Below are 11,331 nucleotides of genomic sequence, written 5' to 3'. Positions count from 1 at the left end.
GCGTCCGGTCGACATCAGTAAGGTTCCAGTGAGGAGAAAACATGACCGAACGCATCCGGTCAGTGCTGACCGAACGTTGTCCTAGCGTCCGGTCAACACTTAACTACTAGAGTTCGGGGTGTACTGACCGGAGCATCCGGTCAACATGACCGGACCGTCCGGTCACCCCGCAGAGACACATAACAGTTCATTTTTCAGCCGGTGTTATAAATACAACCTCCACTCGTGTGTGGGGATACTTTTGCTCATTCCAACAGCTGAGAAACACTGTTTGAGAGTGCTAAGAAGAGCAAGGTCCTAGTGAGGTGATTGAGATTTGAGAATCCCAAAGAGAGCCCTCATTAGTGAAGATCAAGAGTAGCAAAGTATGCATCCACCCTTCTCATTAGGCTTGTCATGGTCAAGTGAGAGTTTGTGCTTATTACTCTTGGTGATCGCATCACCTAGACGGCTTGGTAGTGATTTGGAGCTTGGTGATCATCCGGAGAGCTTGTAGATGACCCAACTCAAGTTGTGAGCGGTTGTGGGTGATTCACCGCGATGGAGTGTCGAAGATTCAACCCGTAGAGAGCACTTGATACTTGCGCGGATCAAGGGGGAGCTACACCCTTGCGTGGGTGCTCCAACGAGGACTAGTGGGGAGTGACGACTCTCCGATACCTCGGCAAAACATCGCCGCATTCCTCCTTTTCTATTTACTTTGAGCAATTCAATTCTTGTCTTTACATTCATAGAATTGCCATGCTAGAGTAGGATTGAAACTTAGGTTGCAAGTCTTTTGTGCGGTAGAACAATTAAAAACACTTTCTAGGCACAAGGGGTTAATTGGGCTAACCATAGGATTTAATTATTGCAAAGAAATTTAGAATTAGCCCAATTCACCTCCCCTCTTGGGCATCTTGATCCTTTCACCCGGGAGGCGCCCCCCTTTCTAGCGAGGGCGTCCCTTCTGTCCCACTGAGGGGTAGGATCCTGCTAGGAGGTTAGAGGTACGGTATTGACGGGAGTAACGAGCTATGGATAGAAACGATATAGATGTTTGATCTTCCACGCATTATCATACTCCTTCCCCGCAATGTTGTTGATCTTGTAGGCGCCTAGCCAGATCACCAGTGGGACACGAAAGGGGCCTTCCTAAGGCGGAGTCAACTTGTGGCCCTTCTTGGACGGGGCGACTCTCCGGAGGACGAGGTCACCTACAACAAAAGAACGCTCATGTACCCGTCTGGCGTGATAACAGCGAAGCCCTTGTTGGTAGCCGGCAGATCGCACCACGACGGTGTTCCGCACCTCCTCGAGCATGTCAACGTCCACTTGGCGTTGTTCCTTGGCCCGTTGCTCGTAGTAGAAGTGGACGCGTGGGGCGTCGAAGTCAAGGTCGGAGGGGATGACCGCCTTAGGCCCATAGACGAGGAAGAAGGGTGTGTACCCCATCGAACGATTCACGCTCGTCCTCAGGCTCCAAAGCAGGGAGGGGAGCTCGTCCACCCAGCGGTCGACGTGGATCTTGAGCTCGTTGTAGATGCAAGTTTTGATCCCTTAGAGGACTAGCCCGTTGGCGCGCTCAACTTGGCCGTTGGATTCGGGGTGATAGACCAAGGCCCAATCCACTCGGATTCACCAGGCGTCGCAGAAATCCAGAAACTTGCGGCCTGTGAACTGAGTGCCATTCGGCCTGTTTGGCAGGACTGAAAAATAAGTCAAAATATTGTTCCGGCTGATTGTTGTGAGGGAAAAATACTGTTCTATCTAGGAACACGGTTCGCGTGAACAATGCCATTGTGAGAGCGCTGGCCAGCCAGCCGAACGCGGAGATTATCACTAATAATGCGATTGAGAACTCCGAACATGTGGATAATGTCCTGGATGAACTTGGCCGCCCGTTCTGATTTGAGATTGACGATGGGTCGGACCTCGATCCACTTAGTGAACATGACCACATGAATGTCATGGCTCCTTCAAATACTTTGCCTCTGCATGCAACCTACAGCACAGTTTTAGCTTCACAACAAATACCTCCGCTCACAGTCATGTGGAATAGCTTTGCAAGATGTAATTTTTCTCCTCACCTTGATCGTCGATGACAAGCGTGACAGCATCCCTGTGCATAGCCCCTCGTAATCTAGGGAACGTGGTTCAAAATTGCAGAAAACATGTCCGTAAAAGAATGCAATACAAAGGATCATCCTTGGTGCTGCAGGAATTGTGAAAACACTTTTAGGCAGACAGAACTGTTACCTTTTCAGTAAGCTAATTGCCTCAAGAGCACCCAGAACCCCAACAACACCGTCAAATTTGCCCTGAGAATGGAATGGCATCAACATGAGATCCAGTTGCAACTGCCCCTAGTCCAGGCTAGAAGGTTGCACTGTTCAACGGGCATGATAATTCCAGTTAGCAAATTTAACAAAATCAAGAGACATTTCAGCTAGATAAACAGTAAATACGATGCCTATAGGCTATAGCATGTATTAGATATGTTGTCCTAGAATACTTAACGCATCTAATTACTTCATTTATCCAACAAAGTAACAACACTTGCAACTGTTCACAGCGCGACTACGAGCCTGGGGACATATAGTAAAGACTACTGCACACCATTCTTAATACCAGGCAATGTGCCATTAAGAAAACCACAACTAATCTAAATACTAATTACTTCATTTATCCAACAAAGTAACAACACTTGCAACTGTTCACAGCGCGACTACGAGCCTGGGGACATATAGTAAAGACTACTGCACACCATTCTTAATACCAGGCAATGTGCCATTAAGAAAACCACAACTAATCTAAATACCATGAAGGGACAAACATTTTGTTGGCAACACCGCTTAATTGCCACACTGATATACAGTGAAATTTGAGTGGTCAGTACTGAAATCAGATTATCAGACGCTGTCTCACTGGTGCCATATCAACAAGAATCATTGAGAATGTAACAAACAAATAAAGAGGCCTGCAATTCGTCATCCTCACCTCAATCACGTCTATGGCCCTCGACACACCGGCAGCTGCAAGACACCGCATTGGATCAGGGTCGCGCATGAGTTCCACTGCGACCCTGAAAGCATCCAAATTCTCCACCTCGATCCTGTTCCAGGCAAATGGTAGTAAGCAACAGCCAACCAGGCGACTGCAGCCAACAGTACCTTTGCCCTGAGAATACGTCCCAGATGCTTAGCTTAACGCCTCAAACCAGCATGAGATGATATTTGAATGTTAACATTAGCTTTCGGGATATCAATCGAGTAAACAACATGTAGTCACAAAATTTGCAGACATTAAGTTAATTTCAAATACATATTCAAGATTAGGTAGTCACTAAGCACACCTTTGAAAGGAAAATTGTATTGAATCGGTAGAGAATTCTTGTCCTCTCAGCATGGCTGAATGATTCAAAGATAAATAAGTGCAAAATTAGAAGAAAAAAGGTAACATCTGCATAAATGTGAAGTCACCTTGTGACACCAAATTAAAATCATTGGCTTGAGAAGTTTCATAGCAAACATGTGTTACTTGTCTACACGTTGTTGCTCATCGAATCGAATCAGGAACTCACGAGCCCTGAACTTGTTTGGATTCACGACAGAGTACCTGGCATGTAAGAGTCAGTAAGATGTGATCATCCATACAGAAGCTAGCTTCAGTGAAGAAGGGAAATTAAATTAAATTAAATGAAAACATCAAACAAAAAATATGTATCCTCCGGCCGTGTCTGCGAGCGTCTACGAGCTGAACCATGGCAGCATCCTCCGGCCGGCAACAGAGTGCCGAGGCATCGCCAGTGATCCTACGTTTTGGCCGTGTCGTGGTGGTGGAGCGCAGCCTCGACCGACAATAGCTGCACGATGGCAGGGGACTGCGGCGCCACGCACTATAGCGAGCACACATCGAGAACAAATACAAATTGTTTACTTAGATACTAATACACAACAAGATAACCTAGCACTCAGAGGATGGTCACACCAGAACTCGTGTGCTCTCTACAGCGGGCCAATGGAAACCGGCTTACACCTTTGCCTAACCTGCACATATGCTCAAGTGGTGTGGAACCAAATCTCAACTTAGGAGAATTTCAATATTCTTCAAGCTGCTCACCCGGTGCAATTTGATAATATTGGTAAATAGTGGGAGAAGACGGCAAGATCCGTACCGAAGGATAAAAGACGACACTTCAATGAATTGATTATCTACACCATGCGGAATATTTGGAAGGAACGAAATCGAAGATTTTTCGATCAAAAGTTCTTAACAGCTCAGAAAGTAGCAACCCGCATTAAAAAAATCTAGAGGAGTATAGAAGGGCTTTTCGGGTGATCACCTAAGGGAGTGTAATTGCAATCATGGTAAGTTCTGTCGGGTGGCAGAGTCAATCCTTGATTACATTGCGGGCTCACAACCTAGGAGTTGTTGTATCTTAAAATTATCTTTTCCTTCTTAATTGAAAGGCAGAGCTCCTGCCATTTATGTTAAAAAAAAAGGCCTCTGCCGTCGCGGATCCGTCGCGCCTGACCTCTTCCTCACCCGTGTCCTGCCAACCATAGAACAGAAGCAAGCTTTCATGCCATGTTCGCTTGGCTGATAAGTCATGGCTGAAAGTACTGTTGGCTGATTTGTTGTGAGAGAAAAATACTTGTTCATTGGCTGAAAAAGTACGGCTTATAAGCCAAGCGAACGCGACGTCAATCTCGGCACACATCTTTCGTGTGAAATACTATCGGAATTCAGACAACGTTCATGTAGTCAAAATCAGTCGCTTCATATATGCTATGATCCCGTAATGGGTACCTGCTATGACGCTCGAGAACTAAATTCAGGGTATGAGGCAGTCAGGATCTGCAGAAAATACTCGGCGATCGCGGGAAGGGTGGTTCCACCTGGCGTATAGATGGTCAATGGGCCGGCCCAGCACGGCACGGCACGGGCCCGTGAAAGCACGGCCCGATGGGGGTCAGGGCCGGCACGGCACGACGTGCCTCCCGGGCCGTGCCTCACAAGGCCACGGGCCTGGCCTCGGCCCAGGCATGACACTATGGGTCGATTTTCGTGCCGGGCCGGCCCGAGAAGCACGGCCAATTTCACAGGCCGTGCCAGCCCAAGGCCCACTGGCTGCCGACAGAGAGAGAGAGGGGAAGGGCGACGCCGCTCGAGAGGTGTAGGGGGTCGACGCCGCTCGCCGCCGAGGAGATCGACGACGGATCCGGAGGAGGCCAGCGCGCTCGCCTCTCGCCGGATCCGTTGCACCGGTGCCCGATCCGCCACCGCTGTTCACTGGATCCGCCGGAAGAAGGGAGGGAGGGAGGACGCGGGGAGCGGATCCTGCCACGAAGGAGGAGATCCGCGCCGTCCAGCGCTGGATCCGCGCCGCCCCTGCCCGGAGACGTCCGCGCCAGAGGAGAGCCGCCCTGCTCCGTGCCGCCACCTCCTCAGGCCGGATCTCGCCGACCGCTTGTAGGGGAGCATCACCGCTGCAGGGGAGCGCCGGATCCCGCCGCCTCCTCGTGAGAGCGCCGCTGCAAGGGACCGCGCGAGCTCCGCCGTGGGGGACCACGCGAACTCCACCACAGAGCGCCGCTGCAGGGGCCACGCGAGAGGGAGGGAGAGGGGCGCCGTTGTTGAGCCGGGAGAGAGTGGAGGGAGGGCCGGAGGGAGAGATCGACGGCGCGTGAGGGAGAGTGACGGTGCGTGAGGGAGAGAGGGCACCGCATCTGAGAGGTAGTGAGAGAGGTAGGGGCTGGCCGGGCCGGCTGGGGCTCTTAGCAGGCCGACTGGCCGGGCCGCCAGCGGGCCTCCAGTTCTGTAGCAGGCCGTGCCGTGCCGGGCCACGTGCCTGGGGTAAGGCCCAGGCACGGCCTGCTCCTCCGGGCCGTGCCAGCCAACGCCCGCTAGCCGCCGGGCCGGGCCATGCTTGGGCCGGGCTAAAAAAACAGGCCTTGGCCCAGGGCGACAGGCTCGGGCTGCATGGCCATATATAACCTGGCGGCGCGTGCTCTCGCGTGATTGCGTCGCGGGATCGCAAGGGCAAAGCGCGGTGAAACCAGACGAGCGGGCGGGGATCGCAGGGGTCGTCCGACAGGGGTGAGGACGATGATTTTGTCGCACGACGCCGGTGTCTCTTCTTTAGGCTTCTTAGTTTTGAGAGATGAGAGATTATTTGAGCAATTATCTATGTTCTTCGGGAGACTTTCAGTTATTGTCTTGCGTATCTTATTAGAGTTCTTTTTAATCTTGTCTAGGTGGTTTGCTGATTGAACCCTTCTCGTCTTTGCTGTCTTCCAAGTCGTGTTCTTGCTCTTATTGGAATACTGAACGATTCGGTAGAGGTTTTGGAAGGCAGGAGCGATACGGACTTTGGTTGTTGCAGATTGCGATTCACGGTGAATTAAGGCTAGACGAAACAAATGGCAAAAAAAAAAAGGAGTGACGGAAATTTTGCCTCTGTATTAATATATAGGTTAGATTATATAGATATAGATTTTGAATCTGATATAAATTGGGTAATGTTTAAGGCTCCGTTCAGATCAAAGAAATTTCATGAGCTATCATTTGTTCAATTTGGTCGATCTGATACTTCAATTTTTAGGAATCCATTGCTTTGGAAAGGTTTCTCAAAATTGCGTGTGGAATAAAGGAAGCTTCAACAGTAAAACGTAGGAAATGTTCTTGCGTCCATTGATTTCACGGGAACCTATCGAGTAGGAACAAAGTTTCGCTCAAGACCGAGACAGGGAAATACTGTTCGTTCACTTGCTGAAATAGTGCAGCAGGGCGCATGTTTCTTGGGCTTTTTTTCTTTCCTCTGTTTTGCTAATACATCCACACCCTATTTTTGTATTTTTTTTCATTCATCTGATTTCAATTTCTCCGTTCCGGAGTCACTAAACAAGTTGCCCCAACTAACCATTGTAGTTCATGAATCGTGATTTGCCGAGTAACCAGAACACACAAAAGAAAACACCTGGAAATTAGTGAAAATACCTGAACATATATAACAGTGTAACGGTTGTGGGCTTGTGGCACACTTAACGGACCAGTATTACTGAACTACATCAGATTACTGCAGCAAGCGTCGAACGCAGGCCTATCCACATCACTAACATATAACTATGTAGGAAGAACTCACAATGCAGAGGCCAACTACAGAGAACACAATGCCAGAAACATAGCAGACATTTTTTTACCTAAACAAGAACTGGGATGCATGAAAACAGGGCTAACACTGCAGCAACCGCAATTATACCACCCCACGAACAATACACTGCTTATTATTCCTCCAACTGAAAGGAAAAAGTCCCAAACAAATCAATCCTCACCACTGAATTCAAAAAATAAAGAGAAAAGAGACATTATTATCCCCACCAGATGAATTAATACTGCGTGATCTACATTACCACACACCACATGGCAAACCTACAGGAGGCATAACAGCAGTCTTGCCAAGGCCACAGTCAAGGGTAATCATCTCTGGCTGGGTTCGACAGTGCGCACGTTAGCTCCTGTCATTCCTTCAAGCCTGTCCTTCATTATATCTACAAAGTGACCGACCATTTCATGGAACTGCTTCAAACCCGAGAGCGGCAAGATTATAGACGAACGATCAGCTCCAGCCACCTGTAATTACAATCACAAACAGTAAGAGCAATGGATCACTCTTGTGCGTGGAAAATGGAGGCTTGTGTTTGCAAATAATGGGCAACAACAGGTTACCTCAGAAATCCTCAAATAATGGCCCCTGTTGTTGCTGCCCAGGTCAAAGAAGAACCTCTTCTGATCTGCCCTAATCACCTTAGACATACCCATGCCACTAATTTCTTCTTGAGGAGGCAGATCAACCAAGCGATCAACATCTACCTCTGGCCCAGAAGCGGACTGGCTACCATGTCCAGCTATAAATCCGGCACCCACATCATCGGAAAGGCCAGGAAGACGCTCTGGCGGCTCCATGTGTTGCTGGGCAATCTAATATCAAAAGAATACAGTGTCATAGAGGGTAGACTTCACAAATATGCAACAAACATTTCTTTTTGTTAGCTCTACCTGATTTGGATGATTTGGTAGGACATACAATCTGGAAGCCTCGTTATTTATTTCCAACAGTACATTCCTGAATGCTTCCCAGCCCTCTTCACCAGAGCTGCAAGCTGGAACAATTATGGTACTCCGATTCCTGTTGACAGAGGCCTCGGAAACCTAAATACAAAATGTTGTGTAAGCAGGTAACTATTGCAGTTATGTCACGCATATAAAACTGCACAGTTACTTTAGAAGCAAAAAAAAAAGTGTAATATAGCTCAAAAGTATCATTTGTTGCAAACACTACAACAAAGATAGATAATACTTCTCCCCAGCTATATACAAGACCATAACCTTTTACGATTTATATCTAGGGAAAATATTGCAAACCCCTTCTCAGTGGATGTTGAAAACAAACTAACACAAATTATATATAGTTGGTAGCATTAAAACATATAATATTTCGATTCCAAATTTAGTTTGAGTCATGAAATTGACAGATGCCAGAAGAATATGCTAGGATCACTACATGTAGTGTGCTAGCCAATAAGATTAAGCTACACATTAAGTCTTTTCAAGAATGCAACAGACACAAAGACTGCTCAAGATCATTATGTCCCTCAAAAAAATTCAAGGAAACAAAAAAAAATTAGGAAATTAAGCAAGCAAGGTGACATGTTCAGCAACATGATAACCCACCAGCTAAAAAGGTAAAATGCAACATTTAATCAGAGAATACCGTCTGTCACTATTTGGACCCACAATCTGAAAATGTAAGATTTTTTAAGTTAAGAGCATGCATCAAGGAATGTCTTGAGATTCTTAATAATCCAAACAATATCCAAGTGGAGAGCCCAGATCTCCATAATGCACATACAAGCAGCATGCATCAAGTCTTTGCTAAAAGTACACCAATATACCATTTTCTGTTCGTTTCAGTTGTTGGTGTCTTCAATACTCAATTTTCAATATATGAAACTATGAACAGATAGCTCTATTTTCTGAAATATATTGTTCCAATGAAATTAAGACACAAGCATTCAGTGTTCTAATTAATTTTTTTTATAAAAATCAAGAGAATAATCTGAAAAGTTTTATAGCAGGACTTGAGAAATAAATTGATTTCTCGATCACGAATATTGACCAATCAAGCTTTATTTTCCCTTTTTCTTTGGATTTGGAACCTCAAGTGCTGCACCAGAATAAAATCAAGAACAAATCTGAACATAAATTCACAACTCCAGAAAGAATAATATCACTGATTACCAAAAAAAAACTTTTTGTAAAAAAAAGATAGCAAAATCAATGTAACAGCAACACATAAGCAAGCAGCAGCATTCATACAATTCAAATTTAGGAAACCGTCCAGTAGTCAGGTGTGTATCTTCGATCAGCAATTAAATGGCCTAAATGAAAAACCCCATCAATCCTTATTCTCTTTCCATTCCACAACAACTACAAAAATCAATTAAGACCTGTTGGACACAATAATTGGTAGTGAACCTAGAGCACCACATCATCCATTTCTACTCCCTCTGGTATTCTTTACTTTTATGTCTGCAAGGTGTGACTTTGACCACTATTTTTTATACTAAATTTATGAGATTATAAAAGTGATTTTTCAGGACAAATCATATATGGTTTTTATGTGCCCAAAATAAATAATTTTAAGTTATTGAAGTCAATGTTTTAAAAGCTGGATCAGATCTTGTCCAAAACATAAATATTTTTCACTAGAGGGGTAGTTAAGAAGTTAATAGTTGGTAATTTTGCACGAGCAGAAAGGGCTACAAAACAGAATATGCCACTAAAGGCAAACACAAGATACTACTTTGCTTGGTTGCCACTAGGCTAATAAATAACTGGTAGTTACAAGCAGTAAAAGTGAAATTGCCAGAATAGGAGAAACCAAAACCTGCCAAGGGCACAGCTACTAAAGAGGAAAGTCCCATTTTGGTCATCAATCTTTGGGTTGTGCCCAGTAGGACCTAAACCTTTTCAAAGCTTGAAGTAACCCTCAAGCACATCTTTTTAGGACATTTAACCTATTGATGAACTCGAGCCTTGGTCAAAGTCTCAAAGAAGACCGTGCCACTGACAGATAGGTCCATGCTCCACATAGCAATGGAAAACTAGTCAGCATACCCATTTAGGACCTAGATGTCTTGAATCAACGAAAATCTGAAGAGAACAATAGGACCTTTTCACTTACTAAATCCACACAAGCAAATCCCGTTCTAGTGCGACAAATTACGCCTTGTTCTAGCTAAACAGTTTGGCTTCCAAATAATGGAGTTCCCCAATTCAGGCAATTTTCTCGTACCAACACCCAAAAAGATGATAAAATTTGAAACTGCACGCGTTCATACAGAGAAAGTTACGTCACCTTGAGGAATCGGCCCCTCTTGTTCTCCCCGATATCGAAATAGAACACCTGCACCGCGCAATGAGCATAATTAAGCCACGCCAAAATTAGCATCAACGGCACGAGAATCAGCGGCAGATGCGGGCCAATCGCGAAGCAAGCGGGGCCAATACCTTGGTCTGGAGCCGCAGCTCCTTGCTGAAGGCGTCGCGCTCGTCGGTGCGGATGTAGTAGTCGAAGAGGTCGAGGAACCAGGCGACGCCGTCGACGGGGACGATGATGGTGGAGCGCGTGGCCGAGGTCTTCTCGGAGATCTTGAGGTACCTCCCCCGCGGGTTCTCCTTCAGATCGAAGTAGAACAGCTTGTGCTCGAACTGCAGCGTCTTGCTGACGAGCTCCACGTCGCCGCCCCGCCAACGCCACGCCGCCCCGCCCGGCCCGACTCCGCCGCCCACCATGACACCTGCCCCAACTCCGCCGCCTCCTCCGCCACCACCGCCTCCGCCGTCCATGGCCGCCGTAAGGGTAGGGTTTTGGGGGAACGGAGGTCGCGATTAGGGTTTGGGTTTAAACGAAGGAGCTCGAGTGGAAGAGGGGGATGTGAGGTCGGAAACGGGGATAGATCTCGAGGGGGGGTTACTCCGGAAACGGTGGGCGACCCGGTTTGGGTCTCGTGGAGGAGACTGACGTGTGGGCTATGGTTTCCGTGGAGCCCATGAACCGGCGGGTCGGGTGGATTTTTGGTGGGCGGCGTGATGGGCTGGGAGTGCTCGTGTGTGCGTGCCGTACCTGCGGATGCTGACCGCGCGCTCGTGGCATGCCGACCCGGTATTGGCGGGCTCGCCCTCACTGACATGATTGGACTGGGTAAGGTTTGGACACTTTTTATCCCCCTTTTGGGCTGGTTCTCTCGTCTCGGCTTGAGGAACATCGTAAAGATCAGCTCGTCT

General features: G+C 47.1%; 1 protein-coding gene and 1 long non-coding RNA gene across 2 annotated transcripts; both read right to left on the bottom strand.

Moving 5' to 3' along the window:
• Positions 1-1,849: 1,849 nt before the first annotated feature.
• LOC136458028 (uncharacterized) lies at positions 1,850-3,392 on the bottom strand. The gene is made up of 4 exons (XR_010759865.1): positions 3,335-3,392; positions 2,980-3,159; positions 2,070-2,300; positions 1,850-1,984 (listed from the first exon to the last, which is right to left on the bottom strand). It is a non-coding gene; the product is annotated as an uncharacterized lncRNA (long non-coding RNA).
• Positions 3,393-7,213: 3,821 nt separating this feature from the next.
• LOC136458027 (transcription factor Pur-alpha 1-like) lies at positions 7,214-10,977 on the bottom strand. The gene is made up of 5 exons (XM_066458032.1): positions 10,555-10,977; positions 10,403-10,450; positions 8,041-8,193; positions 7,711-7,962; positions 7,214-7,614 (listed from the first exon to the last, which is right to left on the bottom strand). The coding sequence occupies exons 1-5, from the start codon at positions 10,891-10,893 to the stop codon at positions 7,462-7,464; spliced, it is 945 nt and encodes a 314-aa protein (XP_066314129.1). The 5' UTR covers positions 10,894-10,977; the 3' UTR covers positions 7,214-7,461.
• Positions 10,978-11,331: the final 354 nt, after the last annotated feature.

This window comes from Miscanthus floridulus, chromosome 6 (genome assembly GCF_019320115.1).
Source record: "Miscanthus floridulus cultivar M001 chromosome 6, ASM1932011v1, whole genome shotgun sequence".
NCBI lineage: Eukaryota > Viridiplantae > Streptophyta > Magnoliopsida > Poales > Poaceae > Miscanthus > Miscanthus floridulus.
The sequence above is the reverse complement of the archived record's forward strand: the minus strand, read 5'-3'. Positions and strand labels throughout refer to the sequence as shown.